Raw genomic sequence first — 22911 nt, forward strand, 5'->3', positions numbered from 1 at the left:
GCTAAATCAACAAACACATAATCTGCCTTCCAAAAGATATTAATTATGTATCAAACCTAAGGAATTGTTAGTACAGCTACTACTATAATAAACATGTCTTTTTTTATATAATAACACAATATACAACTTTGTTTACATGGCACATCCATTTACAGGTTACATGCACCATGCATGAGGCTCGTAAAGGGGAAATCTAGTGCATAATTGTCATTGTACAATTGTTCATTTGTGGATTTTCCATAACAATTGAAATCTAATTTTTTTTTTACAGCAATTGACCTTCTCGAAAAAACAGGTTTAACATATATAGAATATAATATCCAAAGGACAAAAATTCCTTATGTTCATGGTATTATATTAACTTTAGGTACAGGAAAGCCTCTAAGACAATGAATTTGGGATCTGAGAGGCTATGCTTCAGCTCTAGTCTTGAACATGCATAAACTATTTGTGACTGAACATTAAGAAAATACCAATCAAGGTAAGCTAGGCTTGGCTATGGTTCACCTCTTGTCCAGAACATGCATGAACTATTTGTCACTGGACATTAAGCAAATGATCATCAAGCTATACTTTGCTATTTCAAGCATGGTCTAATGATGAGGGATTGATATATCATATATCTTTAAACTTGTCAGAATCACTAAGGAAATAAACATCACAATCACTAGTTTTTCTCTACTATCTGCCAAGATGTCTGATTTGACAATATCCTTGTGTACATATAAAGAAGATGTGGTATGATTGCCAATGAGACAACTGTCCACAAGAGACCAAAATGACACAGACATTAACAACTATAGGTCATTGTATGGCCTTCAACAATGAGCACAGCCCATACTGCATAGTCAGTTATAAAAGGCCCCGATAAAACAATGTTAAAGCATTCAAACGAGAAAACAAATGGCCATATTTAAAAAAAAAAAAAAAAAAAAAAAATGCATGCTTCTTTGCTTAATTTCTTAGAGAAAACCATTTCTTTTAATAAATTTTTACAAAAGCAAGTCTTTAGATCACACAGTACAATATTTCCCTAGAATTTTGTTAAGAGAGGATGGGATTTATGAATGTGATAGATACTTGCTTGATATAGCAATAGGGACTTCAAAATCTAATATAAGCATAGACTCACAAATGATGTACAGAGTACCCACCATGCACAAAACATCTAGAGTAGCACCATTACTTACTAGACTGACTATGACTGGATGTCTTACTCAATGACACCTCACAAAAGTGATAAGTTTACACTTTTCAACCAGATGCTCCGCAGGGCGTAGCTTTATACAACCACAGAGGTTGAACCCTGAACGGTTGGGGCAAGTATGGACATAACATTCAAGCTGGATTCAGCTCTAAATTTGGATTGTGATTAAATAGTTGACACAGCATAGGTTTCTGACACAGAATGAATGTGTTCTAATGAAATTAAAATTTTTGTTTTCTCTTAGAGCAATTCACTATGCTGTTGAATATTATTCCTCTCAAAAAAATGTTTGAAGAAATTTTCTTTTTATTTATGAAATTTCAAATGAGAAAATTGAACCCAATTTTTTTAATCACATCCCCCTTACCCTTATTCCAAAACTAATCTCAATTTAAATTTCTAATGGAGTTTGCAACAATTACTACTCATTTAAATATATCATAAAATATTAAGATGTAAAAAAACTGCTTGTTATCACTGAATGGTAAAGATTATTTTAATTTATCAGTTGGTAGTAAAAAGTGAATATACATTGTATATTGTATATATAACAAAGATTTAAGTTGATTCTGGACAAAGAAAGATAACTCCAAATATAAAAAATTCTTACAATTAGATATTTCTTGCTTACTATTCTGGACAAAGAAAGATAACTCTAATTAAAAACAAAATTGCGATTTCACAATATTTTGCAATAAGATATTTCTTGCCATTGCGCAATACTGTGCAATTGAAAAGACTTGCTATTGCACAAAACTTAATATAATAATTTTAGATCCTGATTTGGACCAACTTGGAAACTGGGCCCATAATCAAAAATCTAAGTACATGTTTGGATTCAGCATATCAAAGAACCCCAAGATTTCAATTTTTGTTAAAATCAAACTAAGTTTAATTTTGGACCCTTTGGACTTTAATGTAGACCAATTTGAAAACAAGACCAAAAATGAGGAATCTACATACACAGTTAGATTTGGCATATCAAAGAACCCCATTTATTCAATTTTTGATGAAATCAAACGAAGTTTAATTTTGGACCCTTTGGACCTTAATGTAGACCAATTTGAAAACGGGACCAAAAGTTAAAAATCTACATACACAGTTAGATTTGGCATATCAAAGAACCCCAATTATTCAATTTTGATGAAATCAAACAAAGTTTAATTTTGGACCCTTTGGGCCCCTTATTCCTAAACTGTTGGGACCAAGACTCCCAAAATCATTACCAACCTTCCTTTTATGGTCATAAACCTTGTGTTTGAATTTCATAGATTTCTATTAACTTAAACTAAAGTTATAGTGCGAAAACCAAGAAAATGCTTATTTGGGCCCTTTTTTGGCCCCTAATTCCTACACTGTTGAAACCAAAACTCCCAAAATCAATCCCAACCTTTCTTTTGTGGTCATAAACCTTGTGTCAAAATTTCATAGATTTCTATTAACTTAAACTAAAGTTATAGTGCGAAAACCAAGAAAATGCTTATTTGGGCCCTTTTTGGCCCCTAATTCCTAAAATGTTGGGACCAAAACTCCCAAAACCAATACCAACCTTCCTTTTGTGGTCATAAACCTTGAAATAAAATTTTATAGATTTATATTCACTTTTACTAAAGTTAGAGTGCGAAAACTAAAAGTATTTGGACGACGACGCCAACGTGATAGCAATATACGACGAAATTTTTCAAAATTTGCGGTCGTATAATTATACGACCGCAGAGGTTGTACCCTGAACGGTTGGGGCAAGTATGGACATAACATTCAAGCTGGATTCAGCTCTAAATTTGGATTGTGATTAAATAGTTGACACAGCATAGGTTTCTGACACAGAACGAATGTGTTCTAATGAAATTAAAATTTTTGTTTTCTCTTAGAGCAATTCACTATGCTGTTGAATATTATTCCTCTCAAAAAAATGTTTGAAGAAATTTTCTTTTTATTTATGAAATTTCAAATGAGAAAATTGAACCAATTTTTTTAATCACATCCCCCTTTCCCTTATTCCAAAACTAATCTCAATTAAAATTTCTAATTGAGTTTGCAACAATTACTACTCATTTAAATACATCATAAAATATTAAGATGTAAAAAAACTGCTTTTTATCACTGAATGGTAAAGATTATTTTAATTTATCAGTTGGTAGTAAAAAGTGAATATACATTGTATATTGTATATATAACAAAGATTTAAGTTGATTCTGGACAAAGAAAGATAACTCCAAATATAAAAAATTCTTACAATTAGATATTTCTTGCTTACTATTCTGGACAAAGAAAGATAACTCTAATTAAAAACAAAATTGCGATTTCACAATATTTTGCAATAAGATATTTCTTGCCATTGCGCAATACTGTGCAATTGAAAAGACTTGCTATTGCACAAAACTTAATATAATAATTTTAGATCCTGATTTGGACCAACTTGAAAACTGGGCCGATAATCAAGAATCTAAGTACATTTTTAGATTCAGCATATCAAAGAACCCAAAAGATTAATTTTTTGTCAAAATCAAACGAAGTTTAATTTTGGACCCTTTGGACCTTAATGTAGGCCAATTTGAAAACGGGACCAAAAGTTAAAAATCTACATACACAGTTAGATTCGGCATATCAAAGAACCCCAATTATTCAATTTTGATGAAATCAAACAAAGTTTAATTTTGGACCCTTTGGGCCCCTTATTCCTAAACTGTTGGGACCAAAACTCCCAAAATCATTACCAACCTTCCTTTTATGGTCATAAACCTTGTGTTTGAATTTCATAGATTTCTATTTACTTATACTAAAGTTATGGTGCAAAAACCAAGAAAAATGCTTATTTGGGTCCCTTTTTGGCCCCTAATTCCTAAACTGTTGGGACCTAAACTCCCAAAATCAATACCAACCTTCCTTTTGTGGTCATAAACATTGTGTTTAAATTTCATTATTTTCTATTTACTTAAACTAAAGTTATTGTGCGAAAACCAAGAATAATGCTTATTTGGGCCCTTTTTTGGCCCCTAATTCCTACACTGTTGAAACCAAAACTCCCAAAATCAATCCCAACCTTTCTTTTGTGGTCATAAACCTTGTGTCAAAATTTCATAGATTTCTATTAACTTAAACTAAAGTTATAGTGCGAAAACCAAGAAAATGCTTATTTGGGCCCTTTTTGGCCCCTAATTCCTAAAATGTTGGGACCAAAACTCCCAAAACCAATACCAACCTTCCTTTTGTGGTCATAAACCTTGAAATAAAATTTTATAGATTTATATTCACTTTTACTAAAGTTAGAGTGCGAAAACTAAAAGTATTCGGACGACGACGACGACGACGCCAACGTGATAGCAATATATAGCAGTATAAAAATAGTTAATCCTTTCAGTGCCTAAATAACATTTATTTAATCTAGCAGCAACAGATAATTTGAGGTTCAAATGAGGTCAAAGACATTTTCATCCAATCCTAATCTTTTATCATAACAACAGGTGATTTCTGTTTCATTAGAGATGATCAACCAGGTCCTCTACACCTTAGCAACTTTATAGAGTTCACGTTTTATTTGTAAAATTTTGATAGAAATCTGATTTTCTGAAATTGTACAATTAAGAAGGATGTCTAAAATTGCATTGAAAAAACAAGAATGTGTCCATAGTACACGGATGCCCAACTTGCACTATCATTTTCTATGTTCAGTGGATTGTGAATTTGGATAGTAACTCATTCTTGGAATTGAAATTAGAAAGATCAGTTCACAGGGAACATTTGTAATAAGTTACTTTGTTCGGACTTCTACTTCATCAAGAACTACCTTGACCAAAAACTTTAACCTGAAGTGGAATAGACTGATGAACAAACTGATGAATGAATGTATCCACAGACCAGAAAGCATAATGTCCCTCTACTATCCCTAACTACTGTAAACCAACTTATTTTCGCAGATACTTTATTTCGCGTTTTACCCTTTCTTGACCACTTCGCGGCTATTTAATTTCGCTATTATCTGATTTACTTGATGAAGTTTATTAAGGAAAGATCAAAGATTGACATATTCGCGTCGATTTATATTCGAGTTATTTTTCTACTCGCGAAAGTCATGAAAATAAATGGCTCCCGTAAATATGTTGGTTTACAGTATCCTTTTAAATGTCCATGATTGAGCTGTCAGGAACATTCTTATTCTAAAGTGTCACATACATGTATCAAAATAGTGGATATTAATCTAAAATTTGTAACTTTATGAAGTAAAAAAATAAATAAAAATATTTAAAAAACACAAAAATGTCATTAAAATGCTACAGGCAGATATATGTATATGCACACAAAAATGTCAACATTCCAAAAATGTTTTTAGCACATTTATTAAAATTAAATATAATTTATTATCACTTATCTTTATAAATGCTTATATTATATCTTTTATACATAAGTTGTGAATTTACATACTATATCTACACTTCCTTAAGTGTAAAACTATGTCCTAAGAGAATACCTGAGATATTTACACCTGTCGTAATATCAAAAACATCAATTTAACACATGTCTGAGGTATAACTCAATGACCTAGATCTTGACCTCAAGAAAGCTTTGTAAAACTATGTCCTAAGAGAATACCCAACATATTTACACCTGTCGTAGGATCAAACACATCAATTTTACACATGTCTTATGTGTAACTCAATGACCTAAATCTCGACCTCAACAAAGCTTTGTAAAACTATGTCCTAAGAGAATACCAGAGATATTTACACCTGTAGTATTATCAAACACATAAATTTTACACATGTCTTAAAAGTGTAACTCAATAACCTAGATCTCACCCTCAACAAAGCTCCTTAGAGAACCCGAGATATTTACACCTGTCGTAGTATTAAACACATCAATTTTACACATGTCTTAGGTTTAACTCAATGACCTAGATCTCACCCTCAACAAAGCTCCTTAGAGAATACCCGAGATATTTACACCTGTCGTAGTATTAAACACATCAATTTTACACATGTCTTAGGTTTAACTCAATGACCTAGATCTCACCCTCAACAAAGCTCCTTAGAGAATACCCGAGATATTTACACCTGTCGTAGTATTAAACACATCAATTTTACACATGCCTTAGGTTTAACTCAATGACCTAGATCTCACCCTCAACAAAGCTCCTTAGGGAATACCCGAGATATTTACACCTGTCATAGTATTAAACACATCAATTTTACACATGTCTTAGGTTTAACTCAATGACCTAGATCTCACCCTCAACAAAGCTCCTTAGAGAATACCCGAGATATTTACACCTGTCGTAGTATTAAACACATCAATTTACACATGTCTTAGGTTTAACTCAATGACCTAGATCTCACCCTCAACAAAGCTCCTTAGAGAATACCCGAGATATTTACACCTGTCGTAGTATTAAACACATCAATTTTATACATGTCTTAGGTGTAACTTAATGACCTAAATTCTGACCTCAACAAAGCTTTGAATTACAGAATCCAACCCCCATCTGGCTTATTTGAGTCAATAAAACTTTTGAAGTTAAGAACTATAAATTAGTTGCTACATATATCAAACACACTTATCAAGATTATTTGATGATAAAAAGATTTAAGAGAGGATAAATACTGCAGAGAATTTAATTTATATGTTACAGACTTCAACATATTTCAATAAAGTTTATTTAATGGTTTTTCACATAAAAAACATAAAACAGCTGATAAATGAATGTGCACTCGACAATAAATCTCATAAAATAAGGAAAATAAATAAATTTAAATGCATAGTTGAAACATAAAATTGAGAATGGAAATGGGGAATGTGTCAAAGAGACAACAACCCGACCAAAATAAAAAAAACACAACAGCAGAAGGTCACCAACAGGTCTTCAATGTAGCGAGAAATTCCCGCACCCGAAGGCGTCCTTCAGCTGGCCCCTAAACAAATATATACTAGTTCAGTGATAATGAACGCCATACTAATTTCCAAATTGTACACAAGAAACTAAAATTTAAATAATACAAGACTAACAAAGGCCAGAGGCTCCTGACTTGGGACAGGCGCAAAAATGCGGCGGGGTTAAACATGTTTGTGAGATCTCAACCCTCCCCCTATACCTCTAACCAGTGTAGAAAAGTAAAAGCATAACAATACGCACATTAAAATTCAGTTCAAGAGAAGTCCGAGTCTGATGTCAGAAGATGTAACCAAAGAAAATAAACAAAATGACAATAATACATAAATAACAACAGACTACTAGCAGTTAACTGACATGCCAGCTCCAGACTTCAATTAAACTGACTGAAAGATTATGATTTCATCATATGAACATCAGGCACAATCCTTCCCGTAAGGGGTTTAGTATCATACCATCATAACATATATGAGAAGAACATAACCCGTGTCATGCCAACAACTGTTTTTAGAATAAATGTGTTTAGTTCCGACGCAAAGACCTTATCAGTGACTCAATATTAACTCCAAAATATGCAATCTTTAATGACTTGACAACAGTATCGTAATTATATCCCTTCTTAATAAGTCTATTCAAAGGTTCTGAAAAAGTAGAGATCAGTTCATTTATAACTTTTTTGATTTTCAATTTAATAAAAAGTGTTTACATTGTGTAGTTTTAGTGGTACACATTAATGTATTACCTGCATTGGATTTTCAATTTACTGAGAAGTGTTGAGGCTGTACATTGTGTAGGTTAAGTGGTATACATCATACCCGTAGCCAGGAGGAGTTTTGACGACCCCCCCCTTGAAAACAAATAAGCACTGTTAAAGTCAACATTCTGGTCGAACTGTGACTGTTAAAGAAAAGTTTGTGAGTCCAAATAAACCCTCCCCCCCTTTGAAAATTCCTGACTACAGGCCTGTACATTAATATATTAGCTGCGTCAGATGAAAATCAACCTTCTGCAAATGCAAATTAACATGTACGTGTATTAGACTTGAATTGGTTTTGATGAAGTTTGGTCTGTTTTGTATTGTTTTTGATAACAACTCAATTTTCAAACAGTTATAGACTTTTTGTAGAGATTTTTCCATATAGGAGGTGGATAAAAACAACATCAGAGGTTATCTAAACTAACCTTCCATCCTTTTGTGCTGCCCCTCCTTCTGTTAAGGTTTTAATGAAAATCCCTAATTTTTCTACACCAGAATCAGCTCCAACTCCCATTCCAATAATACTAAGGCCAAGGCCCTCTGGACCTGAAAAATCAAACAACTGATAACTCTGAAATCTGAATATTGATTCTTAATTTCATTATCAACAAGAACTCTTCATGTAGCATTATTAGACTTATCTAACTTTGGCTAGTTTAAATATCACTGTTTTTCGCCATGGTTTAAATTGCTCTTATATATTTTATTTTTTCTATTAATTTCTAAGAACAAATTCAAAACTGGTGTTGCATTATGGGAAGACTACTTTTTCAGAGATCTGACTGAACCATCTTTATAAGGACATAGAGACAGAATATAATTAACAAGGAAGTTATAATTTTTGAATTAAGGTCTCAGACTTTAAATGTGATGTCCAAGTTCATCAATCATTGGAATAATGTGACAATTTTCAAATATAGGTAGAGCTGATATGTTTTATCTCTGACAATGGTTCACAATTTTCAAATGTTTACATTCTTTTTAAGAATTAACAACTTCTACTGTATGAAATGCATATTGGCTTGGCTAAAATCAAAACAAACAATTTGTAAAAATTTCAGTGAAAAGAGTTTCATATATTTGCCAACTCAGTTGCAACTGTACAAAGTTCTGCATTTTTTTTTACATTTTACAACAGTTTGAAACCATATCAAATTAAATACTGACCCTTCATAAGGTCAACAGGGAATACATCCATCTTTTCCACCCTCTTTTCCAGTTCATATTCCGCAGAAGCTGCCACAGGATCTACATCTTCGTTTCTCCTGTCGTATTCCTCTGTGGAAAACGTTGGAAATACCTGGAAATTAGGGGTAAATAATTGTACAGACATTTCTATCGTCATTTTAACATGTAGCTTTGAACTGATAAAAACATGCAATTAGGTTAATTTTATTTTCAGCTTCCTTGATATAAACAATATAATATAAGTATTACTTCCTTTACGTATCAGTTAAATTCCAATGTAACCAATTAAAAAAAATCTTTGATTTATCTCCCTTTGGTTGACAAATTAATGACAAACAGTTGACATAAAAATATATTTGATGATCTCCAAAATCAATAGGCCAAATTTTCAACAGAGACCAGATTTTTCCTTTTGGACTTTCATGCATAGGTTTTGAAATCTACACAATTCACACTTACTTATTAATCAATGGGTTACGAAATTGCAAATATTTTTTGTGTTTGTTGTATTGTTTTAAACAAAAGATTGTGACCCAACTCTTGTGAAATGAAACCTTTAAATGCTAAAAATCTATAAGCTAATTGACCTTTAGTTTATTTTTTTATAGGGTCCATCACTTGGCTTACTTTCATGATTTGACAGTTTTTTTGGGCAAGCTTTATATGTGGATACCATAATCAGACCTATATATATATATATATACATGTATGGTAAAATCATGTTTGTGGATTTTTCTTGTGTTGTTCAAGATTCAAAATAAAATCAATGGAAATTTAAATTTAAAAGAATTTAAATATGAGATTTTGATAAGAATATGTATCCTAGAAATTTGTTACCACTCCAATAAGTACTAATACTTAAGTGGTACCCCTTAATCATGGATTTCATTGGTAAAAAATAAGTGTTCTACAAAACACAATCGGATGTTCATATAATTCAAATAGCCAGTGGCGGATCAAAAACTTTTCCTAAGGAGGGCCCGCTCCAGTCATGCTTCAATGATTTCCTATATAATCAACCAAATTTTTCCCACGAAAGGGGGGGCCCCCCCCTTGGATCCGCCTATGATAGCAGCACTTACCCTAATGGGTTGTTTACTAAATTTGATTCTAGTGGCTGGATGGAAGAAGCAATCCTCCAAATCTGAATCATCACTGCTACTAATACCAGATATTTCTAAATAATCTATTATTTCATCTTTATCATAATCTGAAAGAATAAAATATATGAAATATTAAATAAATCAATATAAGCGTATCTTGAATTCTGTCCAGTAAAATTGGAGGATAAATGTGGATTATTTATTTAGGATACTATTTTTTGGGGTAGAAAAATTAGCTTTTTCATTATGTTTAGTGTAATACAATGAACATTCATGTAAATAAGTTTCCTTTACCCACGAGAATTTGCATCCCCTAAATAATACTAAATCCCCCAGTATATCATTATAGTGTTAAATAAATGTTGTCATAAATTTTAATAAATCATATAAATCATGATATGAAATTTCAACAGAAATTAATTGAGACATTTTCAATAGCATTAGGATTTTTCTTGTATGGCGGTTGGTAAAATGAGGGTCAGTATGATAAAAAGAAATCCAGATTTAATTTTGGCCTTTCATTATTATGCCAAAATGGCAGCAAGAGCTTGACAAATTAAACAGATGTTTTTCTAAGTTGATATTTCTTATGCTGTTATGTTTTTGTCTCATTTATGTACATATGTCCTCCGTCTAATTCATACTGTAGCTATCTATCCCTGTCAAAAGGATGTCAATAGGAACAGCTATTTGGCACTTACAATTGTTTCATGCTTAATTACTGTTATATGACATACAGATCCAAAAACCCAGAGATGTTTAGATAACCAATTATTTACAATACCAGAAGAGGAAACTTATGTTGACAGCTTATACATACAATAATACCAGAAGTAGAAACATTTGTTGACAGTTTAGAGATCTATCTATACAATAACACATCTGTAGATATTTTCATAAGGCCAAATAAAAAAGTATGTGTGTTTACTGTACACCTACCTACCCTAATTTGTATCCCCTACCCCAAACATTTTTGATTGAGCAATGTTGAAGTCACAATGTTGCTCCCATAGACTCAATGTAAAAAAATATCCCTACCAACCTATCCTGTCTTTTTTCATCATGTGACAGTAAACACATATACTTTTTTTGTTTGGCCTAATCAAAGTCAACATTATGTTTATGTATGTTACTCAATCAGAACAAAATCAGCTGTTTTCTTTATCTTTTTCTGTAATTGTTTCTTGTTTCAAAGAGTGCAAGTCAATATGAATAAAAAGAGAACCCTTCAAGCATGCACACATTTCTGACATTAACATAAGCATGATAAGTCTTCAACAATAGATAAATGTCTAAATACAATATGTGAAGTTCTAAAGCACGGGGTATTACTCTAGAAAAAAGTGCAAATCGTTTTGATTTCATAAAAGAAAAATATAAAATGAATAAACACATGAAAGATATTATGCAAGAAAACTATAAAAAGCTGTTCTTTAAAAAATTAAATTCTTTAACAGAAAATAATAAATTATTTATCTATAGTAAAATCAAAAAGAAGTACGAAACTGAGCCTTATTTACTTAAAGAGAATAACTTTGAAATAAGGAAAAAATTTACTAAATTAAGGGTAAGTGACCATATTTTGGAAATTGAAAGGGGTAGATACAAAAATATAAAAAGGGAAGAACGTTTATGTCAACATTGTTGTCTAAATAAAATAGATGATGAAGAACATTTTTTATTTACATGTATTAAAAATAAAGATTTGAGACTTGAATTTTTGCAGAAAGTTAGAAATACCTATTATGATATAGATAATATGGATAATGTGGATAAATTGGTTTTATGTCTTTCGTGTCCGTCAATTATGCAGTATACGGCTCCATTTGTTAAAAAGTCATGGTCACTGAGGAGAGTGGACTCAACAACTGCATGATAATACTTATATGTATATAATGTTTGTTCTTTTGTTGTTATTTTTGTATGATGTATTGTGTTCATTTATATATGCCTTCAACCCCATTGGGGTATAAATGTGCATTTATTCAATAAACAATAAAGTTAAACAGACTTATCTATTTGTTACAGCATCTAGAGAAACAAAATTTTTGAAGTCTTGCAAAAATAACTTGTTTCCTGTTATCCTTTTATATAACAATAATGCACATGGCGTAATGTTTCTAAAACATATAATCTCACATGACAGATTTTTTTTTTCAGTCAACATTGTTTTTAGAGTTGTCTCATTGGCAATCATACAACCTCTTCTAATTTTTATATGAACAAACGTACCAGAGGCCTAGGCCAATGACTAGCTAGATAACACAGGGGCAGATCCAGCCATTTTCAGGTAGCGGGGTTCCCAGCTTAGGATAAAGGAAGGGGGTTAATTCAATCATATGTCCACATTCAAATGCATTAACCAGAGGCCCAATGACGATCTAGGTAATACAGGGGCAGATCCAATCATATGTCCACATTCAAAAGCATTAATCGTCCCAAAAAAGTTTTTTTTCAAAAACAGAGCCACGTCCCTTCCCCCCTGGATCCGCCCCTGTAATAATTTAACAGGAAAGACAATGACAGAATTATATATTATGAAATTACCTGCTATATCTGTTGTATCGTTGAGTACAGTGTCTGGTTCCTCATGTCCATCTCCTGCTTCTCTTGGTGGGATCTCTTCTGTCAGAACAGGACTGGTTTCCTCCTTAACTTTATCTTCTACATAAACAGCAGCTCGACTTCTACAGATAAAAAGTTAAACAGCTGTCAAATATCATATCTATAATTTATTCTTTGGGAGTATCAAGTATCAATACACAACTGTTAAGTTTCATATCATATCTATAATTAATTCTGCAGGTATATGTTAAAGTCAGCTGGTTAAAATACTAACTGCACAAGTTATCAGTTGACATTCCCGAGCTGTCTGAAAAGAACATTATGTTGCTTAAGTCCAGCAACTCACTTTTTTGGGAAATAAATTGCTCACAATCATTTTAGTATAACTTATTTTATTTCATGATCATTTGAGTGAGAATTTCAAAGAGCCCAGGTCATTTAGTGGATAGTTGTCTCATGCTGCAAGCATACTACATTTCCCTAGATTATTATATAATCATGTCCTACAAAACATACATAGAACAAAATTGGTGGAGATAAAATCATAGTATCATAAAAGTCTGAAATGCATGGAATATTTTTGATTTTGTAAAGAACTACATGTATAAGCTTTATATTACAATGTATTATGACTTACAAAACATGTACCATTCATATGTTTGGAGATGAAATTTAAAATTCCTAAAAATATGAATGGCATGGTATACCTATGATTTTTCCCATAAATATCATATCATAAAACTGATGAAGAAACTGCATAGACCTACATCACTGATTAAATACTTTTTAATTTAACTCAGTTAATCTACATCCTGCTGAAATAAACATCTAAAAATCTATTTCAGCGTCTTTTTCTAAGGTATAAGTTTTTTTAATTCTCTAACCTTTATTAGATGTAAAATTAATGGCATTCACTCATTGCCTGGGGCAAGTAAGTAACCATCTGGCAATTGTATTATATATTTGTTAGAAAAAACAAGTTTGAACTGCCTCACTTATTTTACATCTGTGATCTGATGCGCATCTTCATGAAATTGATGTACGTTATTTTAATTATCTGCATGTGAATGTGCATCTGCTGCACCTTATTTTCAAAATTTAAGAATGCTATATGCGTAATATTGATTTGAAGAATACCACAACATTTCACTGAAGATTTTTCAAGCTTTTGTCTGAGATTAGAAAGATTTCATTATTTTATTTAATATGAAAATCTTATAGTGTACTTTTAAAAACCATACTGGTAGCTTATTTAGTTTCCAAGAAAATGTTAACCAATTTCAATTTCTTTTTTCATTTTCCCCACATATCCTTTTGCTTGGAAGGCTATCCTCTAGACAGACTCATAACATATTCCATTCCCTCACCCCTTATCACCTCTCATTTTTTCAAAAGAATTCCCTATTTTTTTCTTCAATTTCCCCAAAAAATTATCTGCTTTAGAGTGAATCTCTCTATTTTACTGACTCCCCCTCCCCTTCACCCCTCCTTATGTAATTAGCCTCACCTAATTTCCACAATCAATACAAGCACATAACTATACATATATATGTGTTCAGGTTAATATGACCCAACAAATGACTTCAATAACAGATGTTGCATTGCAGTTATAACTTATATTATCTTTATTGGTTTTCAGATGCATCTTTTTATCTTTAAATCAATTTAAGGAGATATTAATATGTGTGTGGCTGGCACATGTTTCACAACAATCATAATGTAAGATTGAATGAATGAATCATTGAATGACTTATTGTTTGACTAATTGACTGGATGATTTGGTAATTGATTAATAATTAATATCAGTCATCAACTATTGTTGATTCATTATTATTCTTGGGATACCTATATCCAGTAATGGTAATTTCACAGGTAAAGGTGGAGCATGAATTTCAATTTTCAACTTCACAGGTACAGGTGGACCACGAATTTCAATTTTCAACTTCACATGTAAAGGTGAACCATGAATTTCAATTTTCAACGAAATCCACATTTTCTATCTATAGGCTTGTATGCAGATTTTTGAGAAACAAAAAAATCAAATATCTATAAAGTTCAAAGTGTTCAAAGTAAATATTCAATATCATATTCAATTTTAACCATGTATATTAAAAGATGTATACATGTAAATATTAATATAAGCTTTGACAAATAAAAAAAATACAAACATGACAAAGGAAGCTTTATTTCAGCACTCAAAATAATGTATATATATCAAATGATAAGAAATCTATAAAAACAAGAGATAGTAAAATTGAGAATGGAAATGGGGAATGTGTCAAAGAGACAACAACCCCACCATAGAAAAAACAACGGCAGAAGGTCACCAACAGGTCTTCAATGTAGCAAGAAATTTCCAAATTGTACACAAGAAACTAAAATTAAAATAATACAAGACTAACAAAGGCCAGAGGCTCCTGACTTGGGACAGGCGCAAAAATGTGGCGGGGTTAAACATGTTTGTGAGATCTCAACCCTCTCTGTATACCTCTAGCCAAAGTAGAAAAGTAAAGCATAACAATAGCATGTATGATATATATACACAATTGTAGAAAGTGATGACAGACACTAAGACTATGAGAGAGTAATAACTTGAGGGCTCACACCAAAAGTCAAAATCGGGTAACTTTCATATCATTCAAAACTCTTTGAAAGCTTACATACTACTTTTAAAAATCTATATCAAATCCAGTTTGTAAACAGAAATGGCCTGGGTTTATACTCCCAAAAGTTTTACTAAAGGCATTGCTTTTTCCACATTTTTAAATCCAATTTGAAAAGACTTTACAATTCTGTCATGTGACCAAGAAATTAAAAAGTAAATGTTGATGGATTTGATTTTCGTCTTCATCATGTCTTTTGATTAAAAATATGTTGGTTTTAAAAATATTCCTTACCATACCCATAGCCAGGGGGGTTTCAGACGAACCCCCCCCCCCCCCCCCCCCCTTGAAAACAAATAAGCACTGTTGAAGTCAATGTTCTCTGTTCGAATTGTGACTGTTAAAGTCGAGTTTGTGAGTCCAACCAACCCCCCCCCCCCCCTCCCTTGGAAATTCCTGGCTACAGGCCTGCTTACTGATTGTTTAAAACCTTGGTCTAAAAAATATGGCCAAATTCTGTCTTAAACAAATGCATTGCTACTAAAATTCAAAAGATTTTTTCATTTTGTTTAAAAAAACTGTCATCAAGTTTATAAATAATTTTTAAGATAATGAAATATTGGCATTCTCCAAATGAATGTATTTAAATCCTAAATAAGCCACAATTCAGAAACTAATCATACATGATACAAGACCCATTAAAACCAACAAGATAGTTCCAAGTAAAAGTACAATTTAACTAGACCTCAGATTGCTATATAATTTACCTAGAACACACAAATTTCAAGTACAATTTACCTTAGAATACAATTCCAATTACAGGTACAAATTCCAAAGATTCAAATTTTATTTAATGTCAGCATGCTCAGAAACACTTAGTGTACAAGAGGACAATTTCATACATGTACAATTTACCTAGAAGACAATTCCACATTTAATATACAATTTACCTGTTTTAAAGAATCCATTCACATAATTCCAAAGTCACCTACCTGACAACTTCTATAAAATCCTTTCTCAGTAAAAATACCATACTGTAAAGTTTCTCATAAATAGTGAGAAGGAATTGACATCCGAAACAAACATCCTACACCACTTAATAACATAGGCAAAATTCTCCTGTGCCAATTAGTTCTCTATTTATTATATATAGAAATATATATGAGGTGAAAGTCAGGTACAATTCCAAAGACGTCTTGAAAACTATCCAAACTACTTATATATAACCAAATTTATTGTTTAGACTGATATGATGAGATGGACTGTAGAATTTTGTAGAAGTTTTGAATACCATCCAAAAAGTTCAAAAATAATGCACTAGCGGTATGTAAAAACAACAAAAACTTATATTCCAAAACTACATGTACATCTATGTAAACTTTATAAGTCTTCACAAAGTTGTTCAAAATATACTCTGATTCCTTTCAGATCCAGCGGTATATATGTTAAACAACAAAAAACAATATTCCAAAACTTATGTGAACTATTTTCAAGTCTTTACAAAGTTATTCAAAATATAACTTAAATCCTCCAATTCCTTTTCCCTGATCCAAATCAGACTATGAATTACGCAGATACTATAAGCAGTGAGTACATTCTAATAATGGGAACTCGAAACTTTCAATGCATGTATTTATCATTACAAACATCCACAAGTTTTTACATAGTAAATCGGTGATCTGCACAATATAGATACAGCTAATTAGCTAAAATCAAACAAGAGTAATACCACAATTAACTAACTCAATACACACAGGCACATCAATGTTCCTCTACACTGAGACAAAAGAACTGAATAGTTAATCCCTTTAGCAAACTTCAAAGTAAGTCGAAATTGATATAAAACTTTCAATTAGACTTTGATGTTATCTAACAAACAAATAAATTGTTTCTCTTGTACATGTTGTTTTGTAAATAGAATGACCACGATATATAAACAAGTCCAAGTTTAATAATGAGGTTATTCACATCCAGTTTTAGCCTCCGCCAAAATTTTAATTGGCCTTCCCTCAAGGTGCAAATTCTTAGGAAAAACAAATGTAATTTTTACAGTGTGAATGACTCACTAAAAATGCCATTTTAGGGTGACTGGGTGATATGGCCTCCCTTATCTTTAAAAGTAATGACTTTTTGCAGACTTTATCAGCATATCACTTTCTATAGCTACCAGAACAGTTATTGAGTTAATGAAAAATAAATCTGTTTCTGCACATTCACATGCTAAATAATGTTTGCATGAATTTGATACCAAGATCAGTAGTGCAGTGTAGTGTTTTTACATCTACTTTAATTATGAAACTTGGTTTTAGATTAGATTTATATTTCTGAAGCTTAACTTTAAGAAAATTTTAGTTAAGATTCTATTGACCTGTAGATATGACTTGTACAGGCCTTGGCTGGTGTGCCTGCAGTTGAGCATGAAGACTGTTTCTGAAACTGACAATCAGCTTATTTTTCCTTTATCAAAAGTCACAGAATAAAAGCATTAAACAGAATGTAAAGCCAGAAGTTTCTTCAGTGGTTTATTGGTCCAGTAATGTTAATTATTCAAGCATTTCTGGTCTCGGTATTGTTTTGACAGTCTTTTACATTATAATTATAACAAAATTCTTAAGTTTTCACTGGTTAATCGGTCTAGTAATTGATGGCATAAAATTGGAATGGAAATGGGGAGTGTATCAAAGAGACAACAACCCGACCATAGAAAAAACAACAGCTGAAGCTTCAAGGTCACCAACAGGTCTTCAATGTAACGAGAAATTCCCGCACCCAGAGAATTGCATACCAATTATCACTGGACATTGCCACATGTCATGCATGTCTGACAAATCTTAGGAATTATGGGTTAGCTCCCCTTACTAGAGATTAGACTTTGTACTCACAGACTGATGATCATGAAGCTGTATAATAACAATCAGGCAAATAACATCTTAAGTTTAAACCAGCCAGGATCAAACCAAGTGCCCTTTGAGTTCAATGTAAGCATGCTAACAGGGGACCACCCAGGTGGTTAAAAAATATACTTTTACAATCTCTAAAATTGTAAGTGATTTTTTATCACATGTTATTTTTAGTAAGCTGAGAATAAGTGATGCACATCAGGTACAACTTGTTTCTCTCACATCTTGTCCAAAACACAAGGTACTTGTGAATGTTACCAACATTGTTATGAATGAATTCAAGATTACATATATACTGTATATTCAGGAATTATTGAGTGCATCAATTATTGCAATTTTGTCATTTTAGACTAATATGCGATTTTATTTTTTACGATTTTGAGAAAAGTCCTGTTTAATCATACATGTCATATAATTATTTCAAAATGGGAGTTTTAATTTTTGTGTTTACAACTCTGTTGCATTTTTCGCAATAATAAAAACCTCACATTAAAATCTGAATTTACAGTAATCGTTTCCTTAGTTTTATTGCACTTTAAATGTATACATGTATTATAAAACTTTATCATTCAAATTGCAAGTTTAATCTAGAATGAAAAATGACCATGTTTCAAATTTCAAACACAGAAAGTGTTTGCTTAGCCTAAAACCAATCATAATAATTATATATATGCTTTCTCCTTGTCTTGGCAATTTCCTCTGACTTTTACATGAACCAGCTAATTATGTACTTCCTCCTTACATGGCCTCTTTCCTGCTCTAATTAGGGAGGGAACATGAAAATTGTTATTGTAAAATACTTTTCATTGGGGGTAATGTTAAGGTGTTTTTTTTCAAGTACACATGCACCCAAAAAGGAGGAATTTCATAAAAAAAAATTCTCTTGAAATTTTGGAAATTACTGACGCATACCTTTTTTTTCTTCTAATCAAGAATTTGTATAGTTATAATCCTTGTTCTAATCAAACATGTATATATATATATACAAAATTCAATGTACCCAAAAATCAATTTAATCCTTGTAAGATTCAATTTTCTCAATTTCTTATGCATATATATTTTGCACAAATATTTACCATAAAGTGAAATAAAATAAATGAAATGCATTATGAAGATCCCCCCCCCCCAAAAAAAATAAAAATCTTCAATAGCAAACAAAACTTGGACAAAAGGGGAATAACTCATATTTATTTGGAGAATTTGCTGAAATCTTTCTATGTGCAAGACATGCACACATGCATTTTTTTTTGTAATTTAAAAATAACATGCTCTAGGATAATAAATCAATCTCCTTTCCATTAATACAGGTAGTAGCATCACACACAATTTTAATCCTCTACCTTCAATGTTTATACTTATATATTCTATATGCAATTCTTTTGTACATAAACATAACCTACATTGTATATTGGGTTCAAGTCTGTTCAAACAGATTATATCTGAAGAACCACTATAAAAATGTAATTAAATTTGACCATAAAAAGTTCAAACTATCATACATTGTATACAAGTAATTAAACTAAAGTTTAAAATCTACTTTGACAATGAGGCTTTATAGCTGTGTGGGCTCTATGTCTATATTATCTACATGTTGGGTAAAACGCGTACGTATATCTATATTTGTACATACAAGGTGCCAATTATACTCTCTTCTTTAAATCCCACCTAGACCATCTTATACACTTAAATATATAATTAAAAGCTGTAAAAAGGTGTCAAAATGCCCAATATACATATGTATTTATGTCAATTAATTAATAATTTTGTAAAATAAGATGTTGGCTTCGAAAGGGGTAATATATTATTTGTATGCATAGAGTGTTTATTAAAATTTGTTCTAAATCCCATATTTGCCTGCTTTGCATAATTTTACTTATTATTCTATTCAATAAAATAAATTGATATTGAAATTTTCGTCATATCTTAAATCTATCCATTTACTTCGTCGTCAGAATTCTGATTTGAATAAATTTCATCTCCTTATTTTTATCATGCATATGAAACATTCCAATGTGCAAATTACAATATATATCTATGGCCTATAGGCAAAAGCATGTATGTCATTTAATAAGTTATGCTGATGCTTGAAAAATGAAACCTAAATAGATGTATTGTGCTAAGGCACAGAACTTGACAAACTTTATTCATAGGCGGATCCAGCCCCCCCCCCCTTTCGTGTGAAAAATTTGGTTGATTAGATAGGGAATCATTCAAGCATGACTGGAGCGAGGCCCCCTTAGGTCAGTAAGCAGCCCCCCTCCCTTAGGACAAGTTCTGGATCCGCCACTGCTTTTCTAATAGTCACGTTAACACGATAATGGTAGTTCCCTTCCAATTTAAACATGTTATCGGTGCAGCAGAGAGACTTCATGTTAAATGAGAAACCTTGTATGTACTAATGTACTATACTACTAGTACTGATGACTACTAAGTTACTGAGTAATAGCTATAGATGTGTCTATTTTACCTGTATAAATCTCTTGGCTTGCTGTGAAGATAAAAGAACCTTTTGTTTAGTCTTTATACAATTCAGTTTTTCATTTTGTTAAAATACATTGACAGCAAATCTCATCTCAGGCTGTTATTTTGTTTGATTAAAAAGTTTTGAGTTGAATTTGGGCTTGTTCAGTTTCCTTAAGTCTTATCTATATTTGAATTAGGTATGCTTAGGTATTTTTTTTAGGGTGGGGGTGGGTGGTGGGGGTGATGCTTTCTGTTCTACCTTGGTAAATAAATTGATTCAAAGTAATATAAGATCGAATCGCCATGGGCCCCAATTCCAAAAAAAAAATCCAATATCTATATTTTCAAAATGACTGAAATAATACTGTTCAAGTCTTTTGTGGCAGTATATATACATTGTGTTGAAAGGAAAATCTTCACTACTCTTTATAATCAAATCTTGACTCTAAAAAATTGCAATTGGTGACTTTTTAATCTGAGCCGCCCATAAATCTCTGCACATGTCAGTATGATTTGGCAATTTCGATCAGAAAATACCAATCTATCATGGTAACACCTTCAGGGAAAGCCTTGCTTCACATTTATACATTAACATCCTGGGGAATACAATCCTACATGTATAACATTACTTCCTATTACATTTATTAGGTGACAAGATAAAAACTTCATTTTAAACTTCATGTTGACACAGGTGATTACTACCTGTGGAGGTGATTATACAGGTAGACATCAAAAGAAGTTATATAACCCTAATATGGTTATCATTTCAATACACAAAAGAACAACTTGACAATTTGATAAAAAATAACCACAACATTGTCTGACATCTGATTCTTATGTACATGTCATTTAACTACATCTTTTATTTTGTGTTCAGTTTGAAAAGAAAAGTGTAAAAACAAAAAAATAAATGGTCTGCCGACTAGTTCTTGAAAGACAATTGCAAGAGATCATGGGCTACAATAATGTAAATATTAATTATTATCTGGACTGTTATCAGACAGATTAAAATGACCTCTACCAATATTTACAAAACTTATTATATCTCAAATGCAATTTCCTATTTTCAATTTACATGTACTTAAACAACTAGGTGAAATATTAGACAAGAGTCTAATGTTCATATATATGTATACATAGATTTACTACAAGTACAAATGTTCTCTGTTGCGAGTGAAAATAAAATACATTTCTCCTCTATAAATATGACAAAGATAATAAAATTTAAGATTTTTAAAATAGCAGGGTTTTAAGGCTAAATCTTGTATTTACTGTCCAAACTCCAAAGTAGAAACATTTTTTTTATTCATGAGCAAACAGACATGACACAGGATGCATTCCAGGGGCCCAGGATCCAGCCATATAAAAAAGGGGGGTTCCTAACAAATGACAAAGGGGGAGTTCCAACTATATGTCCCCATTCAAATATATTGATCGTCCAAAAAAAGGGGGGTTTAAACCCCCAGAACCCTTCCCCTGGATCCCTCACTGAGATGCATAAGTTTCTCCCATGGGTTGACAGTCTTTCTATTCCAATACTCCCATGATTGAATAGGACAACAATCGTGCAGTGATAAAAACTCCCCATAATGGGCTGTGGTAATAAATTAGCTACAAGTACATGTACCAATAAAAGCATTCTAATTCATCCAAATTTTTTAAATAAAGTTTCTTAAAGGTTACAATTAATGAATTAAACCTACATGTGTTTTAGACTATATCATGTATATTGAAGATTAAAAACCATCTGGCTGAGTTCTGTATCAGAGCCCAACATTAGCAGTACAACAGAACTAGTTGATAAGGAAAATATATCATGTATATTGCAAATCTAAATGTGTTAATTCGCTCATGAAATATCTCTGTGTCTATGGGTAAATGAGAATCTTTTTGAAATGGTACAAAGTACATACATATATATACATTGTACATTTGATTAGCATGAATGAAGCCTTTTAGGAAGATTTTACTTTAAAATGAGGGATGCAATTTTGGAAATCTTGCCTGTAATTCAGTGGTTGTCGTTTGTTTATGTGTTACATATTTGTTTTTCGTTCTTTTTTTTACATAAATAAGGCCGTTAGTTTTCTCGTTTGAATTGTTTCACATTGTCTTATCGGGGCCTTTTATAGCTGACTATTCGGTATGGGCTTTGCTCATTGTTGAAGGCCGTACAGTGACCTATAGTTGTTAATGTTTGTGTCATTTTGGTTTTTTTTGTGGATAGTTGTCTCATTGGCA

At 31.8% G+C, this 22911-nt stretch overlaps 2 protein-coding genes across 4 annotated transcripts in view; one reads left to right on the forward strand and one right to left on the reverse strand.

Annotated features, from left to right (window-relative positions):
* LOC134699739 (neurabin-1-like) overlaps positions 1-22911 on the reverse strand; it is a 56691-nt gene that overhangs the window by 27382 nt on the left and 6398 nt on the right. For 2 of the 3 annotated variants that reach the window (XM_063561169.1, XM_063561167.1), the window contains exons 4-8: positions 20675-20695; positions 12687-12826; positions 10119-10246; positions 9016-9148; positions 8274-8394 (exon numbers count right to left, since the gene is read on the reverse strand). In XM_063561169.1, coding sequence (XP_063417239.1) covers positions 8274-8394; positions 9016-9148; positions 10119-10246; positions 12687-12826; positions 20675-20695 — 543 coding nt within the window. The remainder of the gene's footprint in view (positions 1-8273; positions 8395-9015; positions 9149-10118; positions 10247-12686; positions 12827-20674; positions 20696-22911) is intronic. The other variant, XM_063561168.1, reaches the window with a different exon arrangement.
* LOC134699741 (uncharacterized) overlaps positions 9071-22911 on the forward strand; it is a 34601-nt gene continuing 20760 nt past the window's right edge. Inside the window, exon 1 of the mRNA XM_063561170.1 lies at positions 9071-9161. The gene's annotated coding sequence lies outside the window, so the exon portion shown is untranslated. The remainder of the gene's footprint in view (positions 9162-22911) is intronic.

The sequence above is a fragment of the Mytilus trossulus genome, unplaced genomic scaffold (assembly GCF_036588685.1).
Source record: "Mytilus trossulus isolate FHL-02 unplaced genomic scaffold, PNRI_Mtr1.1.1.hap1 h1tg000085l___fragment_1__unscaffolded, whole genome shotgun sequence".
NCBI classification, from domain to species: Eukaryota; Metazoa; Mollusca; class Bivalvia; order Mytilida; family Mytilidae; genus Mytilus; species Mytilus trossulus.